This window comes from Hyposmocoma kahamanoa, unplaced genomic scaffold (assembly GCF_003589595.1).
Source record: "Hyposmocoma kahamanoa isolate Upper Pololo Valley unplaced genomic scaffold, ASM358959v1 262, whole genome shotgun sequence".
NCBI lineage: Eukaryota > Metazoa > Arthropoda > Insecta > Lepidoptera > Cosmopterigidae > Hyposmocoma > Hyposmocoma kahamanoa.
The window spans coordinates 2,088,240-2,105,055 of NW_020653765.1; the positions used below are offsets into that span (position 1 = coordinate 2,088,240).

A 16,816-nucleotide genomic window follows, 5' to 3' on the forward strand; every position below is an offset into this window, starting at 1 on the left:
TTGTTCGTTGATTGTGCAATTCGAGTATATCAAGACAGTTTCTCTCGATGCGCTTCTAAGAGGCTAACAAGTTAAGTTTGCGCCCTAGAGACTTTCCAAAATTACAAATGAAACTTGGACGTGTCATGGGACAGCTCTGGGTGGCACTGCAACTATTATGGCCATCGGGCGCACGACTTGTTCGTCCCGTCACTTGATATTATAAAAAAAATAAATACTTGACCAAATCAAAAGAGTTTGTCAAGTAGGAAGCTTCATTCGCACCACGCATCTTTTAATTAATTCGAGTATTACTTATTTGACAGTACCTAATTGTTTCGGACGGAGAACAAGAGTACACTCCCAGAAACGAACGAACTCAACAAAATAATTCCTAATGTAATAATTCATACCTAATTCAAATGCAATTATTACACAACACAAACTACTAAAAAAACGCGCTCTCCACCGCCAAGTAATCCGCACTAGCGCCTGATATTGCGCAAACGTTGTAAACTTCCGATTACACTTTCGTTATAAATGTTGCGGAAGCAGAAACGGAAACAGATGTGAAAAAGCGTGCGGAACTTTCGCAGTTGCGGAAGTCTGTTACATCGCTAGTAGCTACGATTTTAATTTCCACGTCACGTAGGTACATTTGTGTATGTGTAGTAGCAATATAATTTACTTTCTTACGGAGAAGGAAAACATCAACAAGAAATCTGTATGTCCATGAACGTTCATGGCCGTTGGAAAACGTGTGAAGTCTCCAACCCTTATTGGGCCATTATGGTGGATTAGGGCATATTCTCAGAATTCATGATGATGATGAGGTTATTCTCGCATCTTAACAACGGTACAAAGTTCCCATTCGACCAAAATAATGTGGAAATAGATTTTTATTTTGGAATTGAGAGAGAACTAAAAGCAGTAACTGACTCGAAGGATTCGTTTTAGTTTGATTGCTGCTTCCTTTGATAGCATTCGCTATCATTCAAGGGAATGCTCGAGCATTCGCTATCTTTCCCGCTGATTCCTGTTTGTCTATGGTATCTCAATAATATACTATCAATACTTACCTATACTATATTTGCCTATGGTTGTATGTCAATGATTATGAAACTTCGGAGCCTCTAAGGTCCGAAGTTCCGAAGCTCCGATGGAAAACAGGTTCGGAGGCATGCATATGTCAAAAGTGAAATAAATGGTTGGGCGGAGTATACGCTACGTATGTTTCTCTTCTATTGTATTGAAACGCCACGTTTCTTTATCATTTACTTAAGTATATTATACGTCACTCTGTTGGGCACGTGTCTCCTCGTAAAGGCTTTCTGGTTTAATTGAGGATGGAAACTTCATGCTTCTTCGAGGTATTTTATTAAACTTTTCCGATAATACCTGCACATCAAAGAAGGTTCAGAACTCTCGGACAACGTGTGACGTCCCCTACCCGCATTAGGCCAGCGTGACGGACTAAGGCCTAAACCTTCGCCTGCGAGGAGACCCATGCCCAGCATTGGTAAATATAAATGGGTTGATGATCTCCGATTATGCAGGTTCAGTCCGCTGTTTTTCTTCGCCGTAAAATCAAGGAATGAACGTTATGTAATTCGAAAATGACTTTATATTTTGTGCCATTCGGTGGGAATTTAACCCAGCACCTAAGACAAGCGTTCTTCCAATTAGAATATCACTCACTGCTGAAGAATAAAACGCACTTAACTACAAAAAGATAGTCTCCGTGAAATTTGGTCTCATTCATCATCTCACGTAAACAATTCAGGTTGAACGAACTTAGCATGTTTACTAGTTAAATAACTTGAACCAGAGTGCATTTTGGCCTAATTACGGTTCACCGTAACGTAACAGAGCTTTTTAAGGAATCATCATCTTACGTTGCACGTTGCCTGGCAAAGGTCTTCTTTGGTGGGCTTTTTAGAATTATACTACTTCGTTTGTATGCGGTAGGTATGGGACGTAGAGATTTGAAGAGTTGTAGTTGAAATAAAATGTAAAAATAATGTTATTGAAAAATATTTCAATACAGTGGAAGTGTAATAGATGCCTACTTATAATAACTAGGTAATATAGAAGCTTGTCAAAGCTACAAGCTATCTCATTTAATATTCTAAATTACAAATTATGTGAATATACATATAGTGACCTCTAAATGATCATCAGGATCATCAGGATCATGACCTACTGGGCCCAAAAATTTACTTAAAATGAATGTAACATCTATTTTACTTAAGGAGAGCAATCCTATGCCTGCCTATATAGTTTCGTTTATAGTCCCCTCCCTATCAACCTCTTGGTTATACGGGAAGGGCACTATAACCTGTGCAAACAAGCCCGCACAGGGACCTACTCTGGGGTCAGATCCTGACCCCAGATTCAGCACGCTTGCACGGACTTCATTCGGTTCTCAAAAGACCTTAGGTGGACTTTTGGACAGCAATAAAATTATTGAACATTGAGTTTTAACAATAACACTGACGACGCCATTTCTCCCTTTTCACATAAGATTTAAATTTAACTCTATGAAATTATAGATACAACTCAAATTGGATATAGGGATAGCAATGAAAAATGACCAAGCGTTTTGTAGCTTGAATTCTTTGATTCGTAATTAAATTCATTTTCTAGTTACGGCGACCTATCCCAAGAAACGCAAGTAATATCAACAGACTATGAGGAAGAAGATGAAGAAACAATAGAGCCGTTCAGAGAGAAAAATCTAAGGGTGTTCGTCAACGTGACCAGCGAAGAATTTAGCGAGAGCTCTTATAACACTATGGATTTCAACATTTTGCTATGTGAAAGCTTTGAGGATTTGCTCACATCGTATTTCCAAGATTTCAGAATTGAAGGGTAAGGACTGTCATTTGGATCTGACGTTGAAATCCATTTCTGTTTGTATGTCTGTGGCCAAAATCGACTTATTACCAGTTGTCACTACTAGCTTTGTTCCCACAGGCGAGAAATGGGAAAAAAATCCCATATTTATTTATTTATTTATTTAATTTGTACAACTTACACTTACAGTACTTATAACTAAACATGTAAGTCATAGTCACAAAAAATATATGTTACAAGGTGGTGACAAACGGGATAAAAAAATATCAGTTGTTGCCACTGGTGATTTCCGCTGGCGACAAATTGGAAACAAAAAACCCATATGGTAACAGAGTACCACGTAGTGACAAAAGGGATAAAAAGATCTGTTGTTGCCACTGGCGACAAATGGAATTTAAAATATCCCAGTAGTTACCAGTGGTAAAAAAAAACAAATGGGATAAAAAATCTCAATTTCTATAAAAATGACTTTTCGCTAACGCTTTTTAGTTTAAATAAAATATGTTTTATAAAATCGTTTAAGCCGATTAACTTTATGTTAAAAAAAGCTTGCAACGTGGTGTTGACAGCGAAAGGCGAGAGTAAGGATTAAAGGTTTTCAAATAGGTAAATTTATTTGTTAAAGACGAGTTCTATTTTAACATTATTATTCACATTAACGAATTAATTTGCGTAGAAAACATTGAATGTAAAAAATGAAATTGTTGAGTTTTGAATTGAACAACCCTTACTACTTAAAGTAAGCGTGCTTATATTATAAAGCAAACTTTTAACGTTCTTTTCGTGTAAACGCTCACCTCTAATTTGAAATAGACTGTTAATAAGTAGTCGCAAAAAATAAAAAAATGCATTACTGTACTTTCATATTTGTAGCTGTATTTTAATTACAAGTCATCTCTCTCGGAGGTGGCTGACTAGAATATTACCACAACTCGCACCCTTGGTGTAATAAAGCCGCATCTGCAAAATGACAATTTTTCAGGAGAGGTTTTAAGATTCTACAAACGAAATAAGTCGATATCGTTTTGCTTGAACAAAAGTGTTATAAAAGATGGATGGCGACCCAGATTTTGTTTCCCAGTGTTTTTGACGACGTGCATTAGAGAAACCTATCAACACTAGTGATTCATTATCAAAGCAAAAAAATAGCTAATTAGTACAGCCTGTACAAGTTGGGGTTATAAAGTTGATATAGGTTATGTTTATAATATTGTCCTGTATTTTACTTCAGATGTTTGTTCGTAGTAGCAGAAAATAAGAAGTTTGCGGTTTGTTCCCAAAAATAATAAAGAACTTGCTGAATATTCCCAAATCTGCCAAATTCTGCCACATTTAATACAACGTTGACATGTGCTGCCGCCAGTAAGAATAAATATTACTAGAGACGCAATGTCCTACAAAAATGTGAGACCACTTTGCAAATTTAAAGACTAGCTTTGAAATTGATGAAAATTTCAGAGAAAAGTATATTTGTCTCGTTTTTTCTAATATCAAACTTATTATATCAAAATGAAATAGTCATAGAGCAATAAGCTAGCAATAAGGGATACGACCAGTGTTACCGGTTCAGAAATATTTTTCCCTAATTTCTTGTAGCCTTACTGGTGGAAATAGACTGGAGATAGTAATCCTCAGAGTATAGTCATTACTCCGAGTAGTAATAAGAAATTGAATGAACGAGTGAGTGAAATATACGAGAAAATGTACGAACCTAAGGGTCCACGCTTGGAATTCATAGTTCTTTCAAATAAATTGTAAATATGAGGAAATGACTTTCTAATCTAAGGAATTCATTGCTTTTCTAGTAATTTTTATTTATTGGATATAGGTGATAAAAAATACTGTCTTCCGACAAAGTTTCTGTTTCTATTTAACGAAAGCAAATTTAAAAAGGGTAGGTATTACAAATTATTAAACGCCACACTGCATCATTAGCTTTTTGTAAAATTGCCTTTTGTTTTGTTGAACAGCAGCACTGAAACGTGACTTTATGTGTGATTAATAGATATGCGACTGGCGCAACTCGCCTGTGAGCCGTTGTAGCTCGAAAGGCTTAAGCGTGTTTTCTATGTTAATAATATATGATAATAGTAATAAGTAACTACACTTGCATGTGACTTTGGGGAATGTTTATTTATAAAATAACCGCTTGGGTACTTTGATACACTCGTGAGATACACAGTTTGGTACGTATCAAAGGGCCCCCAACAAATTAACGTCATTACGCCCCTATTATTTATTATTATGTACGAAAAATGTAAAACTATTTTAACAAATTATTATCGTGTCAGGATTCCGAAAAATAAATAGTGCCCTCCGTTTGAGAAAATCAGAGAACAGAAGTGCAGTACGTAATTCTGCATTTAAGAAAACTACCGTCACAGAGTTTTTTAACAATTATGAACGCGTTTGGCGAAGTTTAATTTCACGCCTGGTGCTGAAAAAACTCAAAAGCAAGCAGAACAGATAGTATCTGCAGAAAGACGTGAACTAATCACATTCTGCGATATAATCAATGCAATAGGAACAGCTCTTCCTACTGTATATGTATTTCCAAGAGTACATTACAAATAACACTTCTGAAATAGTGCCCCCGAAAGTACTAAGTCTTGTCTTGTAGTAAGTCTTGGTCTAGCAAATAGGCGAAAGAGAATTAAAGGCAGCAAAAAATTTGTTGGGTCTGACAGAAAACCTGAACATTTCAAACAAGCGACGCCTCTCAACGTTCATTATCGGAGTCTGACTCAGATTCTTGTCAAACAGGATCAATTAAGTAGAGCGACGACGAAGACATGCATGTAGCTTCTGAACAAGACAAAAGTGTTGAGGATACAAATTTTAGTATTTCCAATTAAATAAAATTAAAGTCATCTATTTCTTACTTGTGAAATTCGAAAAGAAAAAGACAAAACAAGATATTTTATTTATATTAAAAATGTAAGATTATGATTTCACACAGAAACGTTTTATTAGCCATATCAAAGATAAAAACTAAGGTTTTATTTAGCAATTAAAATAATTAATGTTAGAATAAGAAAAATCTTATGTAATCACGAAACTGAAATGTTAAGAATGATTAAAATAATTATGCCCAATTGAATAAATAATAGTTTCATTGTTGTTGACTTGTTTAAGAAAAACTCATAACATTTTACTTATACTTGAAACTATAGTCACCTGTGGTGAGTATTTTGATTCACGAATCAAAGTGCCCCATGTGGATGTATCAAAGTACCCCCGCAGGTGGGGCAGAATTGGACATTTCTTATTTTTTGTTAAAATCGAAAAATATGTCGTCTATTCAATGACTTAAAAAATAATAATAATAAAATAATGTTTATTAGTTACCCTAACAATAAGCAGCAAAAATTTTAATTATAAATTTATTTAGTAGCGCAAAAGTTTAAAATTAATTTAAAAAAAAAGTGTACGAATCTGCTCCGCTTACCCCTAGTGTTCATTGGAGGTATCGATTTGACGTATGATCACATGTGGCTTTATTATACCTACTCAACAAGGGTACGAAATATGGTAATATTCCAGTCAGTCAATCTTTTAAAATTTTGCAGTTAAAAGAAAAATTTTATTAAGCTTAGTTTAGCGAGTTTTTTAAACTGGTGAAAATTTACGTGTTTGTAAAAAGATTTATAAGTGACATTTATATGGCGAACAGCTATAGAGTGGGTGGGGGTGGGGTTTACTGCCTGAACCTGCAAACTTATTCCCTGGACCTCCATCATCGACCTTTTTAGTAACCGTACGTTAAAGAGTTCGTCCAGGGAAGTAATGCTAACTTACCTATTTCTGCCGCCCAGCAGTAATGTGAAAATTACGTGTGAACGTTTCGGTTTGGAAGGATAAGTAAATTACAGGCACATAGGACTTGTCAACTTATGTCTCAGGGTGACGGGCGCAGTTATAGGTACTTACCAACCATTTTAAAGATTTGTAGACAATCTATTTAATACCTAAAAGATTAAGATTTTAATTAGAATAAAAACGTATCGCAATCATTTCAGAGCCGATAAGCCATGGAAAGCGTTTATGGGCGACTGGATAATGGATGAGATCATGCGAGCGTACGGCATCGAGTACGATGGGAAACCCAACAGTTGCTGCTATGTACTTGTCAAGATGAATAAGGTCAATCGTACTGTCAAAGTTGGAAATTTAACAGGTGACTTGACCATGCTAACAAACTGTAGGTGCGATCACGAGTTTACATCGTCTTAACCAAAACTTGTAAAAAAAATCTAAAAATTGTGGGTGACCTCTGCCACAACTCAAAACGGAGACGAGGCAGATGTCGGCGGCGATGTCGTGATGATTTGGACTCCAAAATAGAGACCAATAGAAAAGAAGGGGAATTGCTTGCCCAGCTGTGAGACACAACAGACTTAATAATAATGCGTTACCACTTAAGCGCGTGCTATCACTAATTTTTAATATAATACACGGTAAAAACAGATTACTTAGAAAAAGACAAAATTCTTTTTATGAAGACAAATTTATTAAATCCAACAAAACGATCCTCTCCCTATAGACGCTAGAGAATAATTACTTAATAGTAAAAAAACGTATCGTAGGTGTATTTTCGTTACAAGACAGAAATATTTAATCCAAGAGCAAATTAATTTACTTCAAGTCACAAAGCCACTCTAGATTCAACAAAATATTTATTTGTTATTAGAAATGTCCGATTTTGATTTGAAAAAAAAAAAGAATGAAAAATTGAGAGGTACTTAATTATTTGACTGAAGATTTACTATGTTTTCTAATATCAAAAAGGGTAAATTTACAGGGTTATGGACCCAACAGTATGTCTCACTTCACTAGCGTGAAAGCACACAGTTCAGTGTCAATCCTTAAAGTAGCAGAAATAGGACGGAATCTTCTCAAATACTTGAGGACCAATCAGCGCCGTATAAATGCTACGAGCGGCAGAATGCACTAACAATTCCAAATATATGAGATGACTTTATACTATTTTTATCATCTATTTTTCATGCTGTAACCAAATTTCTTAAATTATGACTATAAATAACACCCTAACAAACTAGAGATACTACGTATTGTTTCTTGGGATAAATGACTGTTTATGATTTTTATGATTACAAGCACAAGTAAAAGTAATCGTTACCGCGTGCGCCTTCGGCGATATGTCACGACAACATTGACTATGAAAACGCAACGAAATGTTGCTTTAAGAATATACTCTAGAATTTAGAATATTAAACTACTTCTTTTTTTGTTTAAGAATATATTTTCTTAAAATACACCCAAAAAATTTTGAATTCATTTAAGATTATTTAAATTTGATGTAAGAGGTAAAAATTTCTTGATGTAAGTAATGTCCAATTAATTGATTAGAAATGAAATAAAATCTTGAAGTGAACGTACGTTTCTCAAAGTTAGAATAAAGTTAAGAGTACAATTGTATTAGAAAACGATAAGCAATATTTTTGTAATGACAATATTTTGTTACTTTTAATAAATATTTTTATAATATATATATATATATATTAATTACCAAATATTTTGAGAAATTGCTCTTTCTTGTTAGTACAAATTCTTTTTTTCTGTGTATATTTAGGTAAGGTGGATGGGACTAAATGCATCTGTGGAACAATTAAGTCTGAAAAATTACCTACTTCCTATTCAGATATAAGCGAATTTCGCCCGGTATTTCTATGAAATTCCGCTGCTAGAGTGAAACCGGGATACCGCCCAGGTAGGCGGGATCTTTAAGGGTGCGTACAGATCCAGCTAATGCGTCGCGAACGCGCTGCATGTGAGCCGCGCGCGGCTCACGCCTGCTGCATGCGTGCAGTTAAATACATAGTAGTATAAGTGCGCGAACGGCACGAGAATACATTGCACGACGTAATGCACGTGCTCAGCTAGCGAGCCTTTCGCATTTACGGCGCATTCGTCAAATTTGTACGCACCCTTAGCTTGCTTTGCGAAGCCGGTTTCGCCTCACGATACGGCAAATTCATCCCTTCGCACAGCCCGCAAGTCAGTGACAATTTAGCTGACGTAATAATAATAAATGATAATGAATTTCGTTACCCACAGCGAATAACGCCTACCTATATTTGAACAGCCTATAAACGTAACAATTTCATTTTATAATGTTATTTATTTTTTAGATATTGCAATAAAAGACTACGTAAACAAAGCAATCGAGAACCTTAACATCAGTGACGCAAGCGCCGTGAGAAAATTTATGAAGAGCTACGGAACACATTACATCGACTCATACGTTACAGGGGATAGCATCTATCAGGTAAATAATGTAATGCCTACATCGTAGAACAGAATTCTTGGAACTGGAGTCACACGATGCATGTAAAAAATGCAGTAAGAAATTCAGATACCTACCAAATCTTTTCAAATACCAGACATCAAACATATGGTGGGGATTTATATCCAATGTTATTGCAAGTTTAAATTTCCTGCTTAAATATGAATATAGTCATAATAGGCTACAGAAGCGCGTATCATACATACACTAAGCGAAAAAATCTCGATTGTATTAACACTGGTAATAAAATTATTTTTACGGATCTAAATCTCGTAGGTAGGTACCTATATTTGCTGTTTTGGCCTTCCCAGGTAAATTAGTTTTATTTCATATGCCTATGCGTATCTGTAAAGGTCCCATACAGGTACACCGTACCTACATAAAATAGTTTCATTTCAAATCTATGAACACGATAATATGTATTAATGCTTACCTACTATAAAACTGTATATATAGGAAGAATGTGGCAGTTTTATACAGGAACTCCATACTTCTTTCTTTTTTTAGTGTTATTTCTTTTTTCTTACATTGTTTCTTTTGCTACATAGATATTTTGTCAGTTTGTTTTCAATCGGCACCATAAAATACTGGTGTTTCCATTCTCAGAAGAGGATACAACTTTTTAAGTCTTTGAATGCAGTATTACTTACGTTTAAAAATAATGTCTCCATAAAGCAGAATATTCTGTCTACATAATTAACTTTCCCTTCGTGTCCCATAGTCATGACACGCCCTCTTTTAACCACTTTTGCAGTCTACTGTGTCTATTTTAATATAGGCAAGTATATGGAATACATTTTTTTTGATTATCTAGAACCTACTAATCTTACCGACACGAGCCCAAGTCTAGGTACTTACATTTAGGAGACAGTTTTGACGCTATTTGTGGTGCAACAAACAATACTAAATATTTTTTGTCTACCGTTTAAAAAAAGGAGGTTCTAAATTCGACTATTTTTTTATGTTTTACGCGATTATAATGTGAACCGATTTTGATGATTCTTTTTTGTTGGAAAGAGTCCTCAGTGTTGGTTCCATTTAATTTTGATGGAAATATTCCATCACTATGGGTGGAGAAGTAGGGGATTAATCAGGTTTTGCGCACTTTCCGCTAAGCGATTTCAATAAAACTTGGCAAATAGATGTAATTCCATGAGCTTTTGAGGTCGGTTTTTTTATATAAAAAAGTTACCATTATGTACAATATATTTCAGGTATTCAAGTACAAGCGTTCAGGGTACAACTTCTTGAGATCCAAACTTCGCTCAAACCGAAAAGCTTTCCAGGATAATTTGAGGTTCTATTTCTCTTCATACTTCCTCAAGGAAGTTGGTGAGATTAGAGTAAGTTTTTAATGTTTGTTACAAATTTCTGAAAACACCTTAGTTATTATTATTACTTACTGTGCTGAACCTAACTGAGGGGCTACCACCGCGGATTGAAGAGTGCTGGCATAAACACCGGCCCAGCAGCTTGATTTTGATTGCCTCACCCGATCGGAAACTGCGTCTCTTCCGAGTACGAGGCGCATAATTGCGATTCACAACTGGCCGATCGAAAACTTTTGACATTTCAAATCGGGACAACAGTTGATTTAACTCACAAATCAGAAAGATATGGCAGCAATCAGGTTCATCTTCTCGCTCGGAAACCCATCTGATTTCGAGACTCTGATGGGCTACCCGATTGAATCCATTCCGATTTGAATTAAAATCAGCCTCCTTGAGGCTTAACATTTTCTCTAATCTGAGGGGCACTAAACTAGATAAGTCCCATGTGCCTGTAATGTCAATAGCACCCTTACCCTACAATACCAGAACGCAGTAATACCATTAGGTATTCACATCGAGTATATAACCAGATATAGAGGCGAAACGTCATTTAATTTGTTTGAAAACTATTCTGCCATATCATTACTGTGACAACTGCGCTTGGCTAGCCAGAGTTCGAAACAATTGACGGGTGTCGTCAACTGTTTCACTTCAAATCGACCAGTTAACTTGAGCTTTGCTATAATGGACGAAAACTGCAAAATTACATATTTAATATTTAATTACCGATGAAATGTGATTCCGTTTGTTTTGTAATTAGATGTTTTGCTGTTTTTCCCACACCACCGAATAGAACGGCATTGTATTATCATTATTACAATAAATACAGAATATTTTTTGGAGTATACAGCGACGTACACACAGGTCAGTAGTTGGCCTGTCTATATTTCAATGCAACCGGGAGTTGATATTTATAAGAGCTGTATCGCTAATGTGTTACCAGGAATATATGGCCCTTATTTCGTCTCTAATACTCGATGGGTATACACATAACTGCTTGGCGACAGAAATAGATATGGTTTTTCTTTTATTTATAATATCAAGTGACCGGACGAGCAAGTCGTGCACCTGATGGTGAGCTTCATGCCTGTCCATAACAATTGCAGTGCCACTCTGACCTTCAAATCGCAAAGATCTGAATGGCACTGTCACTGCGCCTGTCGCCCTGAAACATAATTTGACAAGTCTCGTGTACCGGTAATTTCACCAGCACCTTTACCCTCCAAAACCGGAACGCAGTAGGTAATGGTCACATTACTGCTTGGCAGCAAAAATAGGCAAGGTGGCAGTACTTACCTGGACGAACTCTTTCACAAGGAACTCTACTGCTGCAACCTTGCTCAACATTTTAGCATATCTATACATAGGGAGAACTCTGCTAACAATTTGGGCATTCTAATCTTTTTTCCTAATTTTAGTCTTTAAGCTTTTATTGTATTTTTATTTGTTGCTTATTTAATTAGTACGTATATTAAATAAATAATGAATATTCCTTTTTGACAAAATTAGGTTCAACAGTCCCTCCACCGCTTTTTAAATATTGTCTTTTCTTCCGTTCCAGCTTGCAAGCGGCAATAAGACAATAGAAACTTGGGCTCATCAAAATCTACGAGATAGCCAATATTTGTACTCCAGACCTAGTCTTCTAAGATTACACTATAATCCTTACTTAGCCTCTAAACTGAACGATTTGTTAGACAATTCTGCTTTAATAAGCATAAATCTTAAAACTTTAAAACCGTTGTTTAAAGATAAATATAAGGCAGAAATGTACGCCGAAATTGTAGAAAACGACATGAAATTATGGGAAATTAACGTCTAGGACTATTTTGTAAGTAGGTAAAATATTTTTTATTCCAAATACAGGCATTCTTTTATTTCAATATAGTTATTTCAATGCTGTATTGTTACGTTCAATTCTCACTAAAAAGCCGAAATTTGTAAATTGTAATAAGTACAATAAATATTTGATACAACTTCAAGACACGTCGCGATGTTCGACTTTTCAGTGAGAATTGACCCTTAGTCAAAGACGTCAAAACTCAGTACAATGACGTAGGTGCATATACGAGTAGTAGCTAAAATAGATCTCTTTAAACAATAAATACGTCAAAACGTTAACGATCCTAATTTAATACGTTATCAATCGTTAATAACGTTTGGTTCAATATTTTACACACTTCTAGAGAATATAACGGTAGGTGGCAGTTATTTATTAACTTAATCGTTGATTGTACAGGAAAAATCGACAATAACATTTGAAGCAAACACTGACAAAAGGTTCTGCGTATTTCTAAACGAAATTTCTTCCTGCAGACCTAAGGAGGTACAGGACACAATACCTAAAATAACGTGCTTACGTGCACAACAAAAACTAAATTATGTAATACAAAAACATTAACATAACATTAAACAATATAAATAATTAGATAAATACATGTTTCATTTATAATACCTAAGAAATTAATGGAATAGTGGATAAATAACGCTCCTTAACCTACATTTCTAAAGTCTAACGACATGAACTGTGAAGGAGAACGGTACCAAAATATTAAGAGACTGTTCTAACGAATCAACTGGGCGTTCTAACTAAATACAGAATTTTAAAAGTATGTAAAATGTAAACAAAATTTGAAAATTCTATCATAAATGTGCTCCGTCATGAGTATGACGGAGTGTATGAGTATACAGGAAGTAACCAACAAATAAAAGTGGACAAGACAATTCAAGTGGTATGAAGTATGTTACTAACAATCTCCATCAACAGTACCTGGGGTTTGGACCGTTGTAACCATAGATATGAGAAATAGCATAATATCTAACACAAGTACGATAACTCCATACAAAGTAGCAGCACGGCTTATATGTGTGCACGCCCGCGCCGCTCGCTTTGTACCGACGCACACATTCGTTATATTCGCTGTGCACTCGCGTTGCTTAGCGCAAGTCGTCTCACGCGCCATTTATTATAGGATTGAAGCTGTCACCCGATGTCGACATCAAATAGTAAACGTGTTATTGTTGTGTTTGAGGTTGTTTGAATAAGAGTGAACAAATTCAGGACTGTTCAGCATTTCATTTTTTTTCATAATCGTACTATGACTATGGAAGTCAAAATACCAACCCGCGAACCTGACATAAAAATAATTTAACAAATATTATTTCACGAGTAATTTTCATAGCACGAGAAAGTTGTGATGAACACATTTGTCACTTGACGTTTCTTAGTTTAAATAAAAATATTTCAATAATTACACTGTTTTCAATTTTTTTTTTTACCTTTATACAACAAGGTAAAAAATATTTAATGATGACAACATAGGAAATGAAACTATTTTTCCGAATTTAAATCGCGTATATTTGTTTTTTCAAACAAACCGACGTTTCGGGCCCTTAACAGGTCCCATGGTCACGGTTGACTGAGGTGGTACGGTGTTCAACCAGTTATGTCTAATATTGATGCAAACCAACCTATTTATTCACTATAGTTGGGATGACGGGATCCCAAACTGGTGTTTGGGATCCAGTATTTCCTCTGATTAAAAATCCCAAACAGACATAAAACTGCAGTAGTAATCAATATGTTTTAGTTTATTCATATTTCTATTATTATTTAATAATAAATTGAACTTAATAAAAATTCATTCAATAAAATAATTTGTAAAACTAAATGTAGCGTAAATTGGAATGTTTTCTTTGTAAAATTAAAAATAAGGTATTTAATTAATGACTATTGTAACTATAGTGAAAAAATAGGGTGGTTTGCATTAATATTAGACATAACTAGTTGAAGACTGTACCACCTCAGTCAATCGTGACCATGGGACCTGTAAAGGGCCCGAAACGTCGATTTGTTTGAAAAAACAAATATACGCGATTGAAATCCGGAAAAATAGTTTCATTTCCTACATATGTATAACAATCGCAAAATCCTAAGAACTCGAAATGACAACATATTTAATTATGTTAGTCGAAGCGACTAAATGCCTCTGCGTACTAAAAATATCAAAAGCCTTCTAGGGCTAAAAAATCAATAATATTTTTTTGACGACCTCTATCACAGGGAGCTCTACTGCTACTAAAATTAAGCTTTTGTTGTAAACTTGCCACAAGTACCCTGTTTAAATGTAATAATCTTTAAAATAAGTAAGTTTATCATGCCATATCTTCAAATTTTAACCCTTAGTTAAGGGTTGAATTTAAATAGCATATCAACGTCCGCAGATCGCTAGCGGATAATAGAAAATGTTGGAGAAGCAGAAGCAAAGCAGAATTTCGCAGAAGTATAGTTCTATAGATAGCGTGGCGGACAATGGCCTAAACCCTCGCCTGAGAGGAGACCCGTGGCCAGCAGTGGGGTGTATAAATAAATTGACGATGATGATAAATCTGCAGGTATTCAACAAGTTCAACTCGTCTTGAACAGGATACACAACACAGGAAATTAACAATTCTTTGTAAATTTATTTATTTATTGTTTTTTTTTTTGCTGTTTATTATACGTCTATTACAATACAAACATGGTGAGAAAATTAAGAAAGACAATACAAATTTAATGACCAAGTAACCAAAACAAGGATCAACAAAACGAAGACAGAGAATAAAATAACCAGGACAGCAATCAAAAAATTAAAGACAAAAAAGTGTCTGGACACTTTGCTGTTCTGGAACAGCATTCAAGATGAGAAAAGAGGAAAGACAAAAATTACAAAAATATCAAGAACAGTACCAGAAAATCAAAAGTACAGTTAACTGTGTTAAAATGATCCCCAAAATATATATAATTGTATATATTAGATAAATAAAATAAAAGTAGACCAATGCATAATTAGTAGTGTAGGGTCGTGGAAAAATTCATTTTGAAAACATCATATTTTTCCGGATATTTTCCACATTTGACATTGACAGCTGTCAAAGTACAATGAAGCCATTATAAAGGTCTTTTCGCTGTTGTCCAATCATTTTAAATCTAGTTTTTCCCCAATTTGTTTTTAGCTACATAATTTTATTTTATAATTCACGCTAAATAAAACCTCAAAAAATATCAGTATATCATATCAGATATCAGTATATTGTATACATAAAATTAATTAGTAGCCAAGTGTCTATATACATTTCCATTGCAGCTAATATTAAATTAATATAATGTGAGATCTTTACAACACAAGATTGCTATCCAGCAATCTTGTTTTGCAATCTACAGATTATAAAGCACAAATTAGAGAGCATACAGTAAATAAAAATCTACACCATAGTACAATAAGACAAGTTTGGTAACTCCATACAAACGTAGAAGCACGCTTATATGTGTGAGCACCCGCCGTGCACAGTGTATGGGCGCACACATTCGCATAATCTCGAAATGCACTCGTGTTGCACAGAGCGGGTCGTCACACGCGCCATTCATTATAGAATTAAAGCGTTCACTCGGCGTTTAAATAATTTCAGTACAGAGAACTAAAAAACCGACCTCAAAAGTCATTCATCCCCTAGTTCGCTACCCTCGGCGGTGGAATATTTTCTTCAAATTTAAATGGGACCACTACTGAGGTACCCAAATTGATTCACAGATTTGTGTTGTGTTATCGCTATGATATGTGTTACGCTTAACAATACATACAAAAAAACCGTCGATTGAGAATCTCCTCCTTTTTTTAAGTCAGTTAAAAATTAAATCAAATAGTAGACGTATTTATTGTGTTTATGGTTGCTTAAACAAGAGTGCCTCAAATTCAGAATTGATCAACATTTCAATTCCATAATCACACTATCATAATCGAGATCAAAACCAACCCGCCCGGGTTTTAACCTGATGTTTACCCAATACAGGGTTTTAACTCATTGCTGCCCAAAACCACGGGCAAAAGTTTCGATGTAAAAATCTTTTTTACACGAAAAAGAGGCAACTCCACAACTCCACCCTGCAATTCTGTGGAATCTCACTACTAGGGATGCACAACACGATTAGATTTTTATGAAGGATTCAAGTGCATATTAAGTGCATTTTTAAACGAATCAATTCAACAGTAAGGCAAAACCGAATGTATAGATCAGAAAGCAGTGGACATTTAGTAATTATATTCAATGTGAACAAAACTTGATTTACAATAAATATTTAGTAGGTAGTAGTTTTTGCCCTCGACACAATCCACGATCCTGGTATAAAAATTTCAATATGAAAGTGTTCATCATGACAAAGGTTATTTCAATATTTTTTTTTATATTAGACAACATCAACATCACACACGTTGCTTTGATCCCAAAGTAAGTAGCTAAAGCACTTGTGTTATGGAAATCAGAAACAACGACGAAACCAAAAAAACATTCAGACCAGAGACAGTGT

General features: G+C 35.0%; 1 protein-coding gene across 1 annotated transcript in view; it reads left to right on the top strand.

The window, feature by feature from the left end:
• LOC113228906 (torso-like protein) overlaps nucleotides 1-13,602 on the top strand; it is a 20,558-nt gene extending 6,956 nt beyond the window's left edge. Inside the window, exons 2-6 of the mRNA XM_026462343.1 lie at nucleotides 2,626-2,850; nucleotides 6,855-7,012; nucleotides 8,988-9,124; nucleotides 10,357-10,485; nucleotides 12,035-13,602. Of these exons, the coding sequence (XP_026318128.1) occupies nucleotides 2,626-2,850; nucleotides 6,855-7,012; nucleotides 8,988-9,124; nucleotides 10,357-10,485; nucleotides 12,035-12,295 (910 nt within the window). The 3' untranslated portion in view covers nucleotides 12,296-13,602. The remainder of the gene's footprint in view (nucleotides 1-2,625; nucleotides 2,851-6,854; nucleotides 7,013-8,987; nucleotides 9,125-10,356; nucleotides 10,486-12,034) is intronic.
• The last annotated feature ends 3,214 nt before the right edge of the window (nucleotides 13,603-16,816 follow it).